Raw genomic sequence first — 19,920 nt, forward strand, 5'->3', positions numbered from 1 at the left:
ACCTAATTATCCACCAAAGACCCCTTCTCCAAATACCTTCGTATTGGTAGGATCTGGGCCTAGATATTTGAATTTTGGGGGTACACAAACATTCAGTCCTTAGTAGTATTACTTTGTACTATTTTTCTACAAATGCTTATGAATATGCATTTATTGAAAAAAATTACAAAATTGTGTGAAATTAAGACTTTTCCAGAAAGATAAAAGTAAAGGAATTTACCAACATACTTTCAATATAAGAATTGCTATAGGAATTACAGCAAAAATGAATATACTAGATGGACACAGAATCTACCAAAGGAATAAAGGATAGTTGAAATTTTAAGAAGATTGTAAATATAAAGTGATTTTCATATAATTTTCTCTCTTAATGATAAGGAACTAATCAGAGCAAAAAATAATGACAGTCTTTCAGAGTTTATAACAGATGTAAAAGTGGTAGTAAGTGCATGAAACAAACACATGGTGATTCTTATCAAATATTTATAGGCTTATTGGGGCCAATATTTCATACCCAAAGCGGACAGTAAAGATTGCAATAATTGACATGTGCTAACCAGTATCCTGCAAGAACATATTTTTTAAAAACTTAAAATTTTAACATATCCTATCTAGAAATATCTAAAAGAATGATGTGTAATTAACTATTGTTATATGTTCCAGAAGTGCATATTTGTTTAACACTGAAAATGAACATAGTAATTCACCATATCAAGAGATTTGAAGGGCCTCCCTGGTGGTGCAAGGGGTTAAGACACAGCAGTATGAAGCTATCGGCAGCCACTACAGCACAAGTTTTATCCCTTGCCAGGGAAGGACCTACATGGTGCAGCAGACCTCTCCTGATTTGCCCGCTGCTCCCTTCAGCAGTGTATTAAAGTCAGTCTGCCTGTTCTGTTCCCCACTCTGTCTCTGGTGAATCCTCTCATCCCCCACTTCTCTCATCCCCCACATCTCTACTCCAGTTCTTGTATGCATAAATAAATAAATCTTTAAAAAAAGAGAGAGATTTGGAAAATATAATATCATTTCAGTAGATACAACAAAAGCCTCGGGTGATATCCAACATTCAATCCTGATTAAAACTTCCAATAAATTAGGCATAGATGGAATTTCTTTAAACTGATGAAGATCAGCTATGAAAACCCTACAGCTGACATAATATCTAGTCTTGAGTGCTTAAATGCTCTTCTCTAAGGTCAAGAACAAGGCAAATATTAGCAAGTCCTACTTCTAATCAACATTTACTGAAGGTTTCAGCCAATGCAAAAATGCAAGAAAATGAAATATAGGATATTCATATGGAAAAAGAAAAAGTAAAATTGTCATTATTTGCAGATAGTAGGATTGTCCATACAGAAAATCATACAGAATATTAAAAAAATGATTAGATATAATGTGAGTTTAATGAGTTTTTATTATACAAGGTCACTATACAAAATTCATTTTTATATAGCAGCAATAAACAATGACAGAGTGACATCAGAAAGAACTTCAAAATGTATCAGAAATGTGAAATATTTAGAGAAAAATGTTTCAAAATATTTTCAAGGATTGTGCATGAAAATATAAAAAGCTTAGCTGAGACAAATTAAAGAAGACCTATAGAATGAAGATATATACTGTATTCATGAATTAGAGGACTCAATATTGTCTAGTTGCCAATTCTCCCCATACAGATCATACATTCAACACAATCCCAAACAAAATCCCAGCAGACTTTGTTGTACAAATTAACAATATGTTTCTAGAATTTGTATGGAAATACAGAGCAACTAGAATACCCTTAACAACTTTGAATATGAACAATAAATAGAGTGCTTATACCTGACTTTTAAGATTTTAGGATAGATCTGCAATAATTGAGACAATGTGATATTGGAATCAAGATATAAGGAAATACGATGCACATAAGTTAACCTATTCATGCACAGTCAATTTTTTTCAAATGTACAAAAGCAGTTTAAGAAAGAATATATTTTTTCAAGACATGTCTTTGAGATAATTGGTTGTCCACATGCAAAACAAGAAAACCAGAAAAACAGAAAGAAAAAGTTTGATTTATTCCATGCATCACATATAAAATTTAATTTAAAGTGGATTATAAATTTACATTTAAAATCTAAAATTATAACACCTCTGATACCTTAGGTTAGGCAAGTATTTCTTAGATATGAACCAAAAGTATGGTTCAAGAAATAAAAGAATGGGTAAATTAGACTTGATCCATATTGGATCTTCTGCTCATCATAAGACATGATTTTGAGAATTAAAAATATCTCCATACATCTATTTAAGTATAAATGTTCATAACAACTTTCTTTTCAATGGTCAAATATTTAAAATATCCAAAATATTCATCAACAACTTGTGAATGGATAAATGAGTTGTGCCCTGTCTGTATAATAAATATACTACTCAACAATACAGTGAATGGACAGGTGATACAGAAAATAACATGACTGAAACTCAAAATAATTATGCTGAATGAAACAAGTCAGATAAAAAAGAGTATACATGGTACGATTTCATTTATAACCAATTGTAGAAAATGCATAATTACATCTAGTGTCAGAAAGATCAGTGGTCCGCTGAAGATGTAGGGAGATGTGAGAGAAGAAGGTATTATGAAATGGCCTTAGGAAACTTTTTTGGACAATAAATATGTTTATTGTCTTCATAATAGTGACAGTTAAAGAATGCATATATCAATGGCATAAGCTTATGTTAAATCATATTAAATTATGTGCTTCAAATATGGCAGTTATTGTATACCGAAATATAACCTATTAAAATTTTAATGATCCCAAACTGTAGGCATTAAAGCATTCTCAGCTTCTCATATCAGTTATTTATAAGAGTGAAAAGTAAAGAGTGAAAAGTGCTATGACTTTTAATTAATTCTCCTTCATCCTTCCTTTAAAGAATGGTAAAACTAGTTCTTTAATATCTGACACCTAAAATTTAAAAATAAACCTGAAGATAGAAATATCTAAAAGGCTAAAACAGGGCCTCCCCGGTGGCGCAGCGGTTGAGCGCTGGGTTGCAAAGCTGCCTGCGGCCTCTGAGGTGCCTGTTTGATCCCCGGCTGCTCCCCGGCCATAGGAGGAGGGTTCCACATGGCGCGCAGACCTCTCCTGCCCGCTGCTCCCCTCAGCAGTGTGCTTCAGTCCTTCTGCCTGCTCTGCTCCCCACTCTGGCTCTGGTGAATTCTCTCACCCTCCCGGGCTTCTGACTGTACCCAGTGCTTGTATAAATAAATAAATAAATAAATAAATAAATAATTTTTTTTTTAAAAGAAATATCTAAAAGGCTAAAACAATGGGGATTAACAATTTTCCTCCTTCCCTTACTGAATAAGAACCAAATTTTTTGACTTGAAAACTTTCTGGTGAAAAATGTATATGCACCATGTTGTATCTCTAGATTTTGAATACATGTTAATCAGGTATTACTCAGTAAGCTTTTATTTGGAAGAAATAGAGGTGTAAGAGGTTTCTCCTAATTTCTTCCAATCTAGTTTTTCACACAAAACATTCAATAGCAATATAAGGAAGAATATACATCAGTAGTATTATCAGGAGCCACAAAAACCCCAATGTGATGTAGAATCATTGCCACCAGAGACAGATATGAAGATTAAGGACAGAATTGGAGATCTTCAAGGAAAGGATTCTCACTTGGTGGAAATATAGAGAAGAGTTGAGGCTAAAGTTGAGTAGAAGGGAATAAGAGTAGATCTGCAATGGCATGACTGCAATCTTCTAGTTCATTTCAAGAAAGCAGCCATTTGGCAAGATGGAGGATGCTGTACCACTGGACCATAGCTTGTTTAGCACTATCTCCCATTCTATAATTGGCTTTTCATGTAGTCTATCTCTACCCATGTTTAAAGCCTATTCAGACCAGAATGATGAATGTATTGGGTACTTCTGGCCTCCTACAGGCATATTAATAACTCTGAGCTACTAGAACAAGGGAAATTACCTCTGACTTTTGGAAGTATTCTCGTCTTTATTGTATTTCTTTTCCTTTCATTTTTTGATGTATTTTCCCCTTCTGGGTATGCCAGGTTCAGATCCTGTTGTTTATAGAGAACTGGGCAATTTTCAAGAATTAGAGAATCTTTATTTCAAAGAAAATGCTCTTGTTAAAGGCCTAAATGATTTTGAGATCTTTAATGTCATTAGCACTTCACAAAGAATGGGGCTAGATTTGATTCTAAGATTTTATTATTTCACTAAAGTGTGTTGTCTCTGAGATTTGAGTTGAAATTCTGACTTCTATTACTTTAGAAGAATTACTTTACCTCCCCATTTGTAGTCCCCTTATGTGTATACTATAAAAAATACATCATCTAAAATTCAGTTCTAAAGCAAAATTGCGTAAACAAAGCAACTGACAGAGAGTTTTACCCGTGTGTGAATCAACAATGATTATGGTTATTACTGTAGTTCTAACAGTCTTTCAGTCATTTTCATTTTTCTCTTGATTTTTTCCCCTAATTCTGTGACATGCCTCTTCACTTGCAATGTTACCTCCCAAGTTAAATAAAGTTTTCTCTGTTGCCTATAATGTTATAATAGTCTATAACTGTTTTTCCTACCACTTGGCTCTTTCTTCTCTTTTTTCCTTTATCCCATGACTTAACTTTAAAAAATGCATAACTTCTAAGGATAAAAGTGTTCCTGTAAATGAAGAAGAGTAGAAATAAGAAGGTAGACTTCTATATAAGTCTATAAAAACTGTAAAATAAAATCTCTTTAACCTGGCATTTAAGCCCTTTTCAATACATAGAGTAGTTTAGCATCATTCACTCACTTTTTGGAACAGTTGCCTCCCGACTCCTTACTCCCCATTAATAAGCAAATTTCTTTAGCTACATCTTGAATTATCTTCTGTCACCTCAGATTCTAGAAATGTGTGTGTGTCTGTGGTAGTTGCTTTCTCTATATACAATAAAGACATTGTATATAATTCTTCAGAGACAATTTGAAGCTTATCTTTGAGTCTGCTTGGAAAAATATGGGACATATATTTTACAATAGACATTTAGCATAATTATTTCATCAATCCTCATAAAATACTAGAAAATTGATATTTTACATATCATTACTATTAAAAGAGGACACTGAAACACCACATATTATAAAATTTCTACAAGATTGATGATTGGTGTGATCAGGATTAGAATAACTGTAGGTACTTAAAAATCCATGTTATTTCTATTACTTAGTTATATACATTGTTCAGTAGGAGAATAGGTTAAGACATTTTCTATGTAATTTGGGTAGGTCATTTCCTCCTGGTGGACAAAAAAATCTACCTACATCCTAAAAAAAGTACTTTCTTCTCTAAAAATAGGTGATGAAAGCTTTATTTATTGTCTGCACATATTTTTGTGATCAGTATTCTTCAGTGTGTTATATACACTTCTATATTTATTTCATACAAAATAAAGGATTGCTTACCAAAATAAATGAGGCTATGAATAGCACTCCACATACCTTAGCACAAAAGACTTATCAATAGATCTTGGCTCTGAGCAACCCAGAAGATTAGGAGGTTGGACTGCCCCCTGGAGACTCTGGAGATCCTCTGGACAGAAGTCTTCGCAGTGCGCGCTTCACCTCCTTATTCCGCAGAGTGTAAATGAAAGGGTTGAGCATGGGAGTGACTATAGTATAGAAGACAGCAGGTGCCCCAGCGCCCACCTCGCTGGAGCTAGGCTGCAGATAGATACAGACAGGTGGCATGTAGTATAAGAGCACCACTGTGAGGTGGGAGCTGCAAGTGGAGAAGGCCCGCTGGCGACTCTCAGAGCTGCGGATCCGCAACACAGCTGCTACGATGAAGATGTAGGATATGATGATGAGGATGAGACAACCTGCAGCCACAACGCCAATGTTGACAAGCATGACAAGCTCATTAATGGTGGTGTCAGCACAGGCCAGCTTCAACACAGGGGGGATGTCACAGAAGAAGTAGGCAATGTGGTCAGGCCCACAGTAGCGCAGGCGGAAGGTGAGGAAGGTATGGATTGCAGAGTGCACGGCACCTGTGGCCCAAGTGATCCCAGCCAGCGCTGCACACATCTGCCTGTTCATGGCCACTGGGTAGTGGAGGGGTTGACAGATAGCCAGGTAGCGGTCATAGGCCATGACTGTGTACAGGAAGCACTCGGTGCTGGCCAGGAAGTGGAAGCAGTAAAGCTGTACAACACAGCCCTCAAAGGTGATCACCTTCCCATCCAGAGCTAAAAGGCCTGCCATGACCTTGGGCACTGTGACTGTAGACAGACATGCATCCAGAAAGGAGAGGTGTCCCAGAAAGTGGTACATGGGGGAGGCCAGGTGAGGGTCAGAGCCCACAGTGATGAGAATGAGGAGATTCCCAGTCACCGAGATGGCGTAGATGATGAAGAAGAGGAGGAAGAAGAGGCTCGGGTGTTCAGCTGTGTACATCAGACTCTCCAGGAAGAAGCAGCTCACCTCTGTCTGGTTGGGGTCCTCTGTCTTCAAAGCCATGCTTTCACACAGACTGACTAGTTAGCTGCTTTGCAATATAGCTGACGTTAGCTGATATAAAAAGTAGCCATTCCACTTTCCTGAACTACCATTCGCTATTTGCCCTGGTCCTTATGGTCTTGACCTCTGAACTAGAGAAATATATCTAGGTTTGTTTCACTGACGTGGGCTGTTCTAAGGTTTTCTTGCAGCCCCTTGTTGCAATGAATCTTGCAATATGGAATCTGTCATCTTTGTGGGATATATGAAGGATTGCAAGGATTATTTGGAGAAATGTACTCACTAAATAATAACAATTAAAGATGGATCTTAATCTCTTGGAGTATATATTTTTTGCATATTTTTCAGAATGGTGATGCCTCTGTATTCTTAATTCACTCTGCCGTGCTGCAGACATTGGCGGTCAGGTTCTTATTGCTGTGGGTCATTGGGGAGTTTCATCCAGTCTTTTGAGGACCCTGATCTAGTTTGTGGACTTTTTATTACATCAGTCAGGAATACAGCAATCCCATCCTTTCTTTACCAAGAGGGAGTTCTTAGAATATCAACCACCCAAACCAACTCTCAGGTGCATGACAATGAAGCCTTGGAGAATTGACTGAGTAATTATCAGGATAAATTGTTCAGTACATTTTGCTCTTCCAGTAAAGTTCGGTTTCAGTCCTTGTGGAAATGTTTCCTGTGCCTTTATAGTTGAGCTTGAATTGAAATTTGAGATTTCCCTTTTACTTTTTCTTTTCTTTGCCTCCTACATCTAATTTGATGTTGAATTATGTGAAAAATTTCTTTGAATTGATTATTTCTGTCGTCTCTTCAATTCCCATGGATTTTACCTAACCCTGCCTCTGAATATTTTTATATGTAGATTTTTACAATGGTGTTTTCTGTTCCATGGCTCATTCATTTTCTAATACAGCAAATGTTTCTGTATTCAGCTTCCTTGTCAGTCTTCTGAAATCTACTTATTTAATTAATGTTTCCAACTGCCCAAGGCATAAGTTGTATCTCTGTGTTAAAAATTATCTGTAAACTGTTTACATTATTGTCACAAATTCTTTTTCTTCTTCTTCGAATTATTTTTTTGTTGGAAAAACTCCCTTACCTGGAGTGCTTTTTGCTACTTCTCTTCCTCAATTTGTCATAACCTCTCTCTGAGCTTATCACAGCATTCCGTTTTTGAACATGAATGGAATTCCTTTAATCTTTACCTTCACAAATCTCTTATCTATGGTTAAATTTGAATACTAACTTCTCCATAAGCCCTTCATAAATAATTTATCCCACCTTGACTTAATCATTCCAGCAACTTAGGTTATTAATAATAATAAATAGGAATGAATTCCTAAGCAGGTATCCTTTGGTCTACTTTAATGTTCCATATATTTATGTCGCATCTCCCTAAGAGAAACACAGGCAAAAATATCTTTTGTGTTTTTCAGTTTCCATGAATATTTGGGATATAACAGTAAAAATATTAATACTAATGAGCCAAGTTTATTTGTAGTCCATAAAGTTAAATTCATATTCCTGATCATCCACATATTAGCTGAAAGAGAGGAATCATGGTGCTAATAGAAGCATGGAGTAGAAAATTTAGAAATAAGCAAAATAAAACTCCAACCAGTGAATTGTATTCCTCCAGTAGGATTAACTGTTAATTCCCTGAATTGCACTCCCTATATAGTGCCTTCTCATGATCAACCATTAACTTTTCCAACTCCAGTACTGGAAACTTAAAGACCTAATTGTGTTCTATACCTAATATAAGACTGTTGGGGAAGCCAGTCACCTTGACTCCTGTCACCTAGACTGCCTGCCTCCTGGATGAGTCTGTGTGAAGATAGGAATGATATACTTCATTGTTAAAACCATCTATGGAATCTGCCTGAGGCCAGGAATTGGAGGTGGGGGAGAGATGTTTAACCATCTGTGTAGAAAACCAACCTAACTCCAAACTGAGAAATTCCAACAAAAACAAAAATGGCATCTAAGAAGGCCATATAAGGATACCTTTTGCTCTGGCAAAATGCAGTTTCTTACCCTTGAAGAACTACCCATTTGCATCTATGCAAATGTCCCCTTTTTTTCTTTTTCTCTTTATTTAATCAACTTGCCTTTTAAAATGCACATTTTACCTGTTTGTGTCTCTGCAAATGTACTTTTCCTGTCTCATTCCTTAATGAACTTGACATGCATTAATAAACTTGCAGTGTACTGCTGAATGGAAATCCATCTCAGAAACAAGAGCCCCACTCAGTGAACCCCCAACAGTGCTTAATTTATTCCACATTCATCAAATTTATTTATTATTGATTTTATTTGTTGATGTAACATTAGTTTACAATATTGTACATGATTTAGAGGGATAGGATTACATGCTTCAAATGTATGTCACACCACACCCACCACCAAGGCACCCATAGTCCTTTACCATAGTCCATTATGCCTCCTCTCCTCTTTGCTCTCCCTCCTTTCTTTCCCCCTCTGGTAGCTTTGATTCTACAGTCAGATTTCTATGATTTTTAATTGGTTCTTTTTTAATATGACCCTTTCTCTTGCTTCTCTAAATTTGACCTACAAGTGATACCATCCAGCACTTTTCTTTGTCCTTCTGGCTTAGCAATGCTTTGCTCAGCATAAACAGCTCCAGTTCTATCCATGTTGTTGCAAATGGCTAGATTTCATCTTTTTTAAAAATCATTGAGTTGTATTCCATTGTGTGTGTGTGTGTGTGTGTGTGTGTCATCTTGATCTACTCATCCATCTTTAGATACTTAGATTGTTTCCATAACTTGGCTATTATAAATAGTGCTACAATGAATGTAGGAGTGTGTATATAATTTTGAATTAGGTTTTTTTTTTTTTTTTGCATTCCTTGGGTATATATTTAGGAGTGGAATTTCTGGATCACATGGTAGATCTATTTTTAATATTTTGAGAAAAATCCATATGGACTGGACCAGACTGTATTCCCACCAATAGTATTTGTTTTTCTCCATATCCCTGTCAGAACTTGTTTCTGATCTTTTTGATATGAGCCATTCTTACAGGTGTGAGGGGGTATCTCGCTGTGGTTTTATCTGCATTTCCCTAATGATAAATGATGATGAGCATTTTTTCATGTGCTTGTCGACCATTTGTATGTCTTCTATGAAAAGTGTCCATTTAGCTCTTCTACTCAAATTTTTTATTGGGTTATCTGTTTTTTTGTTGTTGTTGTTGCATTGTATGAGTTCTTTGTAGATCTTTAATCTCAGTACCTTGGCAGATGTAGTGTGTTCAAATATATTTTTTCCATTGGCGTTGAAGGAAAAAATGAAAAATGTATTTGAAAGTAGATTATTATATGGAATTTTCCAGAGTTCCCTCCTTTGTACCTAGCATTCATCTACTCTTTGCTAGAATTCTTTCTCTTTCTATCTTAAATATCCCCAGTTATCTGGTATCCTATCCCAGTGCCCTTAATTTTAGTGTCTACTGCGTGTTTGAAATGTGTTCAGTCACTGAGGTTGCATATCCTTACGCCCTACCAGTCTCCATAATGCTGCTTTCATCTCTTTGTTGCGGAGTGTGTAGATAATGGGGTTAAGCAAGGGAGTGATGACAGTGTAGAAGACAGCTACCACCCCATCCAGGGGTTCCTGTGATCCAGGTCGAAGGTAAATGAAAGTGCAGGGTACATAGTAAACAATGACAACAGTGAGATGGGCGGCACAGGTGGAGAAGGCATTGCGGCGCCCATCAGCAGACTGGATACGCAGGATGGCAGCCACTATGTAGCCATAGGAAGTGAGGATAAGCCCAAAGCAGGTGAGCGCCAGGAAGCCAATGTCCACAAAGGTTACCAGTTCATTGATGGTAGTGTCAGCACAGACTAGACGCAGTATAGCAGGTATGTCGCAGAAGAAGTAGTCTACCCTGTTTGGACCACAGAAGGGCAGCCGGAATATGAAGCTTGTCTGGAAAAGTGAGTGGATGGTGCCTCCCATCCAGGTGCCAAATGCCAGATAGTTACAGACACTACGAGTCATGATTGTTGCATAGTGTAAGGGCTTACAAATGGCCAAGAAACGATCATAAGCCATGAGTGTGTAAAGGAAGCATTCAGTGCAGCCGAGGAAATGGAAAGAAAAAAGTTGGATCACACAGCCCCCAAAGGAGATAATCCTACTATCCAAGAGAAATCCAGCTAGCATCTTCGGAACAATGGCAGTGGAAATGGTCATGTCCAAGAAGGAGAGGTGACATAGGAACCAGTACATGGGGCGGTGGAGTCGGACATCCACCAAGATAGTGAGGATGATGATTCCATTGCCAGAAACAGTGAGAACATAGATGGCAAGGAATGCCAGGAAGAGTGGTACCCCCAACTGTGGTGGGTAGTGTAGACCCACCAAAATGAAATGGGATACAGAAGTCTGGTTTCCGCTTTGCATTTCCTTGCTGTTTACATCTGCCCAAAGAGATAATAGAAAGAAATGCTCAATGCTCTTCAAATTCTCTAGGCATGCCCATATATTCTGTGTTACTCCCAAATGTGGACAGAAAATGATCTCAGACAGAGAGATCTTGCTGTTGCTATAATTCTTGTCCTTAATCATTCTTTCTCCTCACACTTCCCCATCCCCCACCCCACTGTCCTGCTTCTGAGATTCTGCTTGGTTCCAGGGTTCTCTCCAATATTAAAAACTATATAACAGATTATGCATATTTAATTCAGAGGAGTGAAGGAAAGTCCATGCATGAAGCTTTTCATGTTGGAAGAAACACTACCATGCAAAATCTAAATCTGTCTATGAAGAAATGGACTCTTCTGATTTTCTTCAGTTTGATCTCTGATCTATGTGCTAGAGAATAAGGTTACAGATTATTTATTTTTAAAAGAAACTTAGCATTGGAATTTTATTTAATGTAAATGTGTTTAATAAAAATCTGTGCAGCTTTAAAGTATATGGTACAATTCAGATTATATATCAAACACCATATATTCAGAATCTTTGGAATTGTTCTACTTCAAAGATAGATATGCCATGAAAATTCCATTAGGATGCCTTCTTTCCTCTCTCCTTCTAAATCAGTGCCATCAATGTGTCCATCTGTCCATCCATCCATCCATCCACCCACCCACCCTTCTATCCACCTGTACACTCAGTAAGGCAGCATATATTGTATCTTAAAATTGAGGTATCTGAAGTTAGTTTGGATTTAAAAATCATGGCTTTCCCACTTTTACTTGGTAATCTGGGAAGAACCACTTCACCTTCCTCTGCCTGTTTCTATAAGTGGGGACGATCATGGTTCCCACTTCATGGGACTGTTGTAAGGATTACATAAACTAACTTACATAATTTACAGTAGCACCCAATAAATGTTAGCTATTATTTTCCATTAAGTATTCTGTGGCCCTGTATTATTAGTATATTATTAGGCACATTCAGTCACTGCATGTGTGCCTCATATGTGCCATGAACCCATAGCTTCCAGGAGTTGTCCAATGGTCAGTATAAATCCTCCAAATCTGAAGCAGCATCACAAAGAACCATTTCTCTCAGAACTACAAGTGATTGGCATCAGCCACAGTGAAAGGAAGAAATTGGGGGAGTAGATAAGAGGGTACCATAACTCTTCCAGCCATGGAGGGATCCTTTTAGTTGTAGGCTTCCTAGTGCCACCTTCCTTCTACTAATTGTTGTCTGAATAATCTTCACACAAATTGGCAGCAAAATGTAAAGTGATGTGTTATTTTCCTAAGGACTCAGGTGCCACCCAGAATCAGTCAGAAGGTCTCATAGGGTGTGAAATGACAGAACCTAGCTTGCAGCTGTGGCTGTCATTGGGTATATCCTCTCCTCCTTCTCACAGTGCATCCCCATGTAGCCAAAATCTTATCTCCCTCAATATTTTGGGGTGCCCCAGAGTTTTTCTCTTACAGTGAAAAAAGATTTTCTTGGAATTGAGAAATTTCCTGGATTATGACACTTTCCATGTTAAATCTTGCAAGTTTAAGGCAAAATGAGACAAGTAAGGCTCTAAACCACATAAACATAAAGTAATTTCTCAATATATAGTTACAGAATCTATTTGAGAGGAAACCAATTTAGAGTAAATACTTAGAGATTTCCTAGACATCATTGATTACCAACCTTTACTGGCACCACATTGCTCAGGGGCAAAGCTCAAACTTAGTGCATGGCCTATGGGAAAAGAGACCCTCAAAATTTGGTGTCACCCTACTCTCCTAGTTTCCTCTCTTCACTCCTTCCCACAAATTTGTGCTCCAGCCAAATATTGTTTATTTTCTACACCATAGTCCTTTTAACCTGAAGTGGCCTACAAATTTTTCAAGATCCTATTTATGTTATCTACTACATAAAGACACCCTCCCTTTCCCCCCAAGTCATCACTTATTCTAAATAGCCACCACAGCACTTCATGTTCCTGTGATAGACCTACTATGCACATTACAATTTATTCTTTCATGGGCTTGAGTTCTTACAAACTATGAACTCTTAGAGGGACTCTGTCTCATTTTTCTTTCCATCCCAATTTTGTAGTATACCTTGTATAGATTTTTAAATCTCACTGAATACATGCATTCCTCTCTATTTGAGTGTCTCTGTTATCTGGACACAAAATCCAGCATAGTATCAGATTATCTGGTAGATCTTATAACCAAGTTCCCTAAATCAAAAGAATTCCAAGGGGAATTTTTCACTTTTCCCTGAACCGGAACTGTCATTATTTAAGAGCTATATTATTTTGAACAAGTCCCTAAAAATCCTAGTCTCAGTTTTTTAATAATTGCTAAGGAAAAAAAGAGGGAGAGGGAATCAGAAAAGATTCCCATCCCCCCCTAAAAAAATCCTTTTTTTTTTTTTTGTATCTATAACAATTCAAATTTTAAATATTGTTTTCACACCCAGAAAATCAATTTTCCTCCTGGTCCAACTTCTCTTATATACAGTAATTTTAATTTTTTCTTGTTTCCTTGCTTCCTTGACATCTCAAACATCATTCGCTTTTCTGATTTATTGTTCTATGCAGGTATCATTTGTTTTCACCTGGAAAAAAGAAAACTATTCCTGGTTTTACCATTACCAACTATCCTAGTAATTTGTTGTATATATTATAATTCATACCACATTATATTATCAACATATGGTATGGGCAAAGACAAGTAGTCTTGAGGGAAAAAGACATTAGCATCCAAATACGAGCTTCATCTGGCCATTTCAAACCCTGTGTGAATGGAATGTGGTTAAAGGTAGACCCTGCCAATCATCTGGGTCAGAAAACTGAGTGACAGATTGGCCTTTGGTGAGTTTAATACAAAGGTTCTCTCTTCCTCTACTACTTATTTGTAAAACATTATGCTATTAGGAAGACTCAGCTGCCTTCTCTGTCCCCAAATCTCTAAAATCTCTATATTCCAATAAATATATATTTCAGAAGACTTTTGGTTCCTACACTTCTACCCCTTTCGGGAGTCTTTTCTGCTGGTAGCCACTACCTGGAGGTGAATCTGCAGAGAGGCCATGGCCTGCTGCTTCCCTCTGCTTGTTCTTGCTCTCCTCTGGTTCTTGTGGAGGCCTCTTTGTCAACTTGGGAGGTTTCCTGGTCTCCTTCATTGACATGCCGCTTGGCCACTATGCTCTTTCAGCACACTTCTCTGGCCTCATTGCTCCTCTTTTTAGCTCTTTTGAAATGGTAGCAGTGATACCTGTAAGTTTTGACCTCTGGAGTATTGTTTTCTAGCAAGGAGTTTCTCCTTCTGGTAGTCCCATGGGATAGGGGTGAGGGACTAACATCACTTCTGCTTTACCCTTTTGGGCAATTAACTTACACGAGAATAAGTTTCTGTGGGCTTTGTTAACAGCAAAACATAAACTACAGCTATTCCAGGAAATCTACTTAATTGCTGCTGGTATCCCTGTGACATGGGATCCAAAGGGGTATGTACTTGTTCAGGAGTTGGGAAGGGTCACACCTTTCATTTCTCTGGGTTTTAGTTTTCTCACTTGTATGTTGGTGATTAGGTTGGATTACTTTAAAGCCAAAGATGTTTGTACTCTGAATTTAACTTAGATCGAGACTAACTTGACAAGATGAGGTACTAGGATAGATAACACTATGTCTCACAGAAAATTCTACATCATTCAACATGCAAATAAGAGATGAAGATGGAGAGTGAAAAACTTGTCAGTTTCTTAAGTCAAACAATTACACTAGAGCTGGAAGGAACTTTCAAGAAAGAATGTTGAGCACACTCCCATTTTACACTTGAAAATTTGAGTTTGGAAGAGAATTAGGACTTTCTCATAGACAAATCTATGTACAAAATGATAGGGATTCACTCAACACTGTGGAAGATATAGTTGTGAAATAGTGCTGGACAAACTAATGATCAATAAATATTTGTTAAAATACCTTTTGTCTTCTTTTAAATATGTTGTAATCATTTGCTTTGAATCATTGTTGGTATACAACTTATAAGGAACATTGTCAGACACAATGTTATACTTGATCTATTTTTAAAAATGAGCTATTCTCCATTTAATTAATCATACAAAAGCCAGTATTTCAATGTATACTTGTTAGTACATCTCCCTACTGCAAAGACATAATTTCCTAGTTTTTCCATACTTCCTCATTCTATTGAATTTATGGCAAATTGTGGGTTCTGCTAATAGATAATTCTACTTATAAGAAGGGAGATAGAGGAAATTTAGGACTACAAACACCTAACTCTTTCCTGTCATAGGGAGTTTTCCTGTTCTGTGATATTCTTGATGGGAATAGAGATTTATGCAGAATAATTCTAGGCAAAGGAATTCTTGATTACAGACGGAAACTATGGTTCTAAATTTCAAAGTGGATCTTTGGTCTTGGAAGACCTTATCTATTTTAAGGAGTCAATGTTGTTTTTTAACCCTGTATCTCCCATGTGTTTCATTTGTGTGTTTATGTAAATGGGGCCATAGAAGGTGTCTGTGAGAAGAGTACCAATTTCTTTTGCAACTTACAGAGAGGATCTGAGACTCTCAATCTACTTATTTTCCAATAAATAACATATTGAAGTCTGGGGATTTTTCTGTGATGGTAAGAAAATAATGTCTTATTTTATTTGGATCACTAGATTGAAATGGCAAAAATTAAAACACACACATATGTATTTTTGGTGGATGAACTTTTTTTATTGATCTTGATCTTCATTTTAAAAAACAATATATACATATTACTGGTATAGTAGTTATTTTTTGAAAAAAATTAAAAATTAGCTATTTTTATAGCAGTAACACTGATTGTGATACTGTACAAGTTTCAGGATTATAGCCTTATACCTCAATACATGTTTGTAACACACCACACTCAGCACCACAGATCTAATTGCCATTCATCATCATCCAATCCATCAATACCCTCTCCCACCTCTTTCACTTACCCCTTCTCTTCTGGCAAGATAGAATTTTGCCATTTGCAATGACATGGCAATGACCTTGAGGGGATAATGCTAAGTTAAATGAGTCAGAAAGAAAAAGACAACTACCATATTATTACATTTATATGTGGAATCTAAAGAAACACAAAAAGAAGAGACAACAACAACAACAAAAAGTCTTTAAATCCAAACACATATTTTGAATGTGGATTATTAATTACAAAGTCAGATTTTGGCAGGACTCATAAAATTAGTGAATAATTAGAAAAGAACAGAACTCTAAGAAATAGGATGAGGGCAAGTGATAGGATTTGGATGAGGCAGCTCTGAAATCTTCATCCACATCTTTATCTCCCTACCCAGAAAAACTGATACTTCCTATCCTGTCTAATAAAGTTTTCTTGCCTTGGTTAGAAGTCCAAAATACTTCCTTGAAAAAGGAAGAGTTTTCTTCAGTCAAAATCTTAAGTGTCTCTACTCCCACCCCACATTAGTTTTAGTTAAATGAAACTGAATTCCAAAAGAGTTTGACCAAAGAGAAAAAAATGCCATTAAAAATTTGGATAATAGGGCCTCCTTGGTGGCACAGGCAATTGCAGCCTCTGCAGTGCCAGTTCAATCCCTGTTGGCCTCAGAGCAACCCACATGGCAAGCAGACCTCTCCTATCTCACCCACTGCTCCCCTCAGCAGTGTATTTCGTCAGTCGGCCTGTTCTGTTCCCCACTCTGTCTCTGGTGAATCCTCTCACCCTCCCATGAAACTGGCCTGTACCCCGGTTCTTGTATAAATAAAATAAATCTTTAAAAAAAGAAATATTTGGATAATAAGCCCTAGAAATTTGACTGTAGAGGTTACCAGAGGAGGTGGAGAGGAGAGAGCAAAGTTGGGAGGATACACAATGGGATCTGGTGGAGGATCATGCTGCCACCATGGTGGGTGTGCTGTGGTAACATAAACCTGAAGTGTCTAATCCTATACCTCTCAATCATATACCATGTTGTAAAGCAATGTTATCTAAAAAAAAAAAAATCATGTATTTACTTGTGCTTGTGAAAGGAATTAAATTTATGACAGCAGGACAATAGCATTTAAGTATTACTTATACAGTTGAAAATATTTATGTATTTCTTTGTGAATAGTCATTATAAAACAGAATAGCAAAAGCACTTGAAAATTTAGATGTTTAAACTGCTTTAAAAAGATGGTGAAAGACAGCATACAATGAGATGGAATATACAAACAGGTGATGCTCATTTATGGGCATTTTTAGTTGAGAGTTAGCTGTTTAGTCTTTACTGAGGGGGTAAGACAACTGAATTCTCCCTCCTTCTTTCCTATTAGGTATAAATATTATACCTAAGACCCGGATTTTTCTTGGGAGTATTCAAATAACAAACACATAGGGAAAACGTAGATGGTTATTAAAAACCTTTGGACCTTCCCAGACAAAGAGAAACTCCGGAATTTCATTACGATTAAACCCCCACTCCAAAAAATACTACAAGGAATCCTAAAGCCAGAACCTCAGAGGGACGAATAACAACGAAAGAAGACCAAAAAAAAAAAAAGTTATTAAAAGAATAAATAAAATCAAAGGAAAGACAAACATAATGGCAAATACAGATGCTAACATATCAATATTAACTCTAAATGTAAATGGACTAAACTCTTCAATAAAAAGACACAGAGTTGCAGCCTGGATTAAGAAACAAAACCCAACCTTTTGCTGTCTCCAGGAAACACATTTAGCTACAAAAGATAAAAATAGGCTCAAAGTCAAAGGATGGAAAACAATCCTACAAGCAAATGGGCCAAAAAAGAAAGCAGGAACAGCTATACTTATATCAGATAAAACAGACTTCAAACTCAAAAAAATAAAAAGAGACCCCAATGGTCACTACATTATGATTAAGGGGACAATACTTCAAGAAGAAATAACACTCATTAACATATACTCACCAAACGAAAGAGCACCAAAATATATCAGACAACTGTTGTCCTCTCTGAAAACAGACATCAAAGAAAACACATACGTAGTAGGAGACTTCAACACACCACTATCAACAATGGATAGATCAACAAGACAAAAAATAAGTAAAGAAACTAAAGCTCTAAATAAGGACCTAGAGCATTTGGGCTTAACAGACATCTATAGAACACTAAACCCCCAAAAAAACAGAGTACACATTTTTCTCAAGCGCACACGGATCATTCTCCAGGATCGATCACATACTGGGGCACAAGACAAACATCAACAGATACACCAAGATTGAAATCATACCAACTATCTTTTCTGACCACGAAGGCATCAAACTAGAAATAAATCATAAAAAGAAGGCAAGGAACTATCCTACCTCATGGAGATTAAAAGCCACACTACTGGAAGACCACTGGACTAACGAGGAGATAAAAGAAGAAATTAAAAAATTCTTTGAATTGAATGACAAGGAGGACACCAATATCCTAAATGTATGGGATGCAGCAAAAGCAGTAATAAGAGGAAAATATATAGCAATAGAAGCTCACATCAAAAAACAAGAAAGAACTCAAAGAAACAACCTAATCTCGAAGCTCAAAGATATAGAAAAAGAACAACAAAAAACCCCCAAAACCAGTAGAAGAAAAGAAATAATAAAAACCAAAGCAGAAATAAATGAAATTGAAACTAAAAAAACAATCCAAAAGATGAATGAAACCAAGAGCTGGTTCTTTGAAAAAATAAATAAAATAGACAAACCCCTAGCCAGGCTCACAAAGGAAAAAAGGGAGAAAGCACAAATACACAGGATCATAAATGAAAGAGGAGAAATCACAACGGACACAGCAGAAATCAAAAGAATAATCAGTAACTACTATGAACAGTTATATGGAAACAAGTTCAACAATCTAGAGGAGATGGACAAATCCTACAACTCTACAATCACCCAAAGCTAGATAAAGAAGAAATAGAACACCTAAACAGACCAATTACAAGCAGCGAAATTGAAATGGTAATCAAAAACCTCCCCCAAAACAAAAGCCCAGGACCTGATGGATTCACAAATGATTTCTACCAAACATTCAGAGACGAATTAGTGCCTATCCTTCACAAACTCTTCCAAAAAATTGAGAAGGAAGGGACAATACCAAACACGTTCTATGAAGCCAATATTACACTAACCGAATAAGGACAACACAAAAAAGGAAAACTATAGGCCAATCTCCCTAATGAACACTGATGCAAAAATCCTCAATAAAATTTTAGCTATCAGAATCCAACAATGTATCCATAAGATAATTCACCACGACCAAGTTGGATTCATTCCAGGGGCACAAGGATGGTTTAACATCCGAAAATCAATCGTTATCCAACACATCAACAAAAAGAAATATAAAAACCCTATGATAATATCAATAGATGCTGAGAAAGCTTTCGACAAAGTGCAACACCCATTCATGATAAAAGCCCTTGAAATTCTTGGGATACAAGGAACATACCTCAACATCATAAAGGCCATCTATGACAAGCCAACAGCCAGTATCATTCTCAATGGTGAAAAGCTGAAAGCAATTCCATTAAGATCTGGAACAAGACAAGGATGTCCACTCTCACCACTGCTTTTCAATATAATACTGGAAGTCCTAGCCAGAGCAATAAGACAAGAGAAAGACATCCAAGGAATCCAAATAGGAAAAGAAGAAGTCAAACTATCACTATTTGCAGATGATATGATAATATACATAGAGAACCCCAAAATCTCCACAGAAAAACTAATTCAACTCATCAATCAATTCAGTAAAGTGGCAGGATACAAAATCAACACGCAAAAGTCAGTAGCCTTCCTATACACAAACAATAAATCTGAAGAAGAAGAAATCAAAAAAACCACCCCTTTTATTATCGAACCAAAAAAAATCAAATATTTGGGAATAAATCTAACAAAAGAGGTAAAGGACCTATACAAAGAAAACTA

The 19,920-nt window shown here is 36.7% G+C and overlaps 2 protein-coding genes across 2 annotated transcripts; both read right to left on the reverse strand.

Annotated features, from left to right (window-relative positions):
• Positions 1–5,558: 5,558 nt before the first annotated feature.
• On the reverse strand, positions 5,559–6,527 carry LOC311181440 (olfactory receptor 10S1-like; the record flags this gene model as incomplete). The annotated part of the gene is made up of 1 exon (XM_084249912.1): positions 5,559–6,527. One exon carries the CDS (start codon positions 6,525–6,527, stop codon positions 5,559–5,561), a length of 969 nt encoding a protein of 322 aa, XP_084106038.1.
• A 3,500-nt stretch (positions 6,528–10,027) lies between these two features.
• On the reverse strand, positions 10,028–10,963 carry OR10G6 (olfactory receptor family 10 subfamily G member 6; the record flags this gene model as incomplete). Its single annotated transcript, XM_084250734.1, has 1 exon — positions 10,028–10,963. The coding sequence occupies one exon, from the start codon at positions 10,961–10,963 to the stop codon at positions 10,028–10,030; it is 936 nt and encodes a 311-aa protein (XP_084106860.1).
• Positions 10,964–19,920: the final 8,957 nt, after the last annotated feature.

This window comes from Talpa europaea (assembly GCF_964194135.1).
Source record: "Talpa europaea genome assembly, chromosome: 12".
Lineage (NCBI taxonomy): Eukaryota > Metazoa > Chordata > Mammalia > Eulipotyphla > Talpidae > Talpa > Talpa europaea.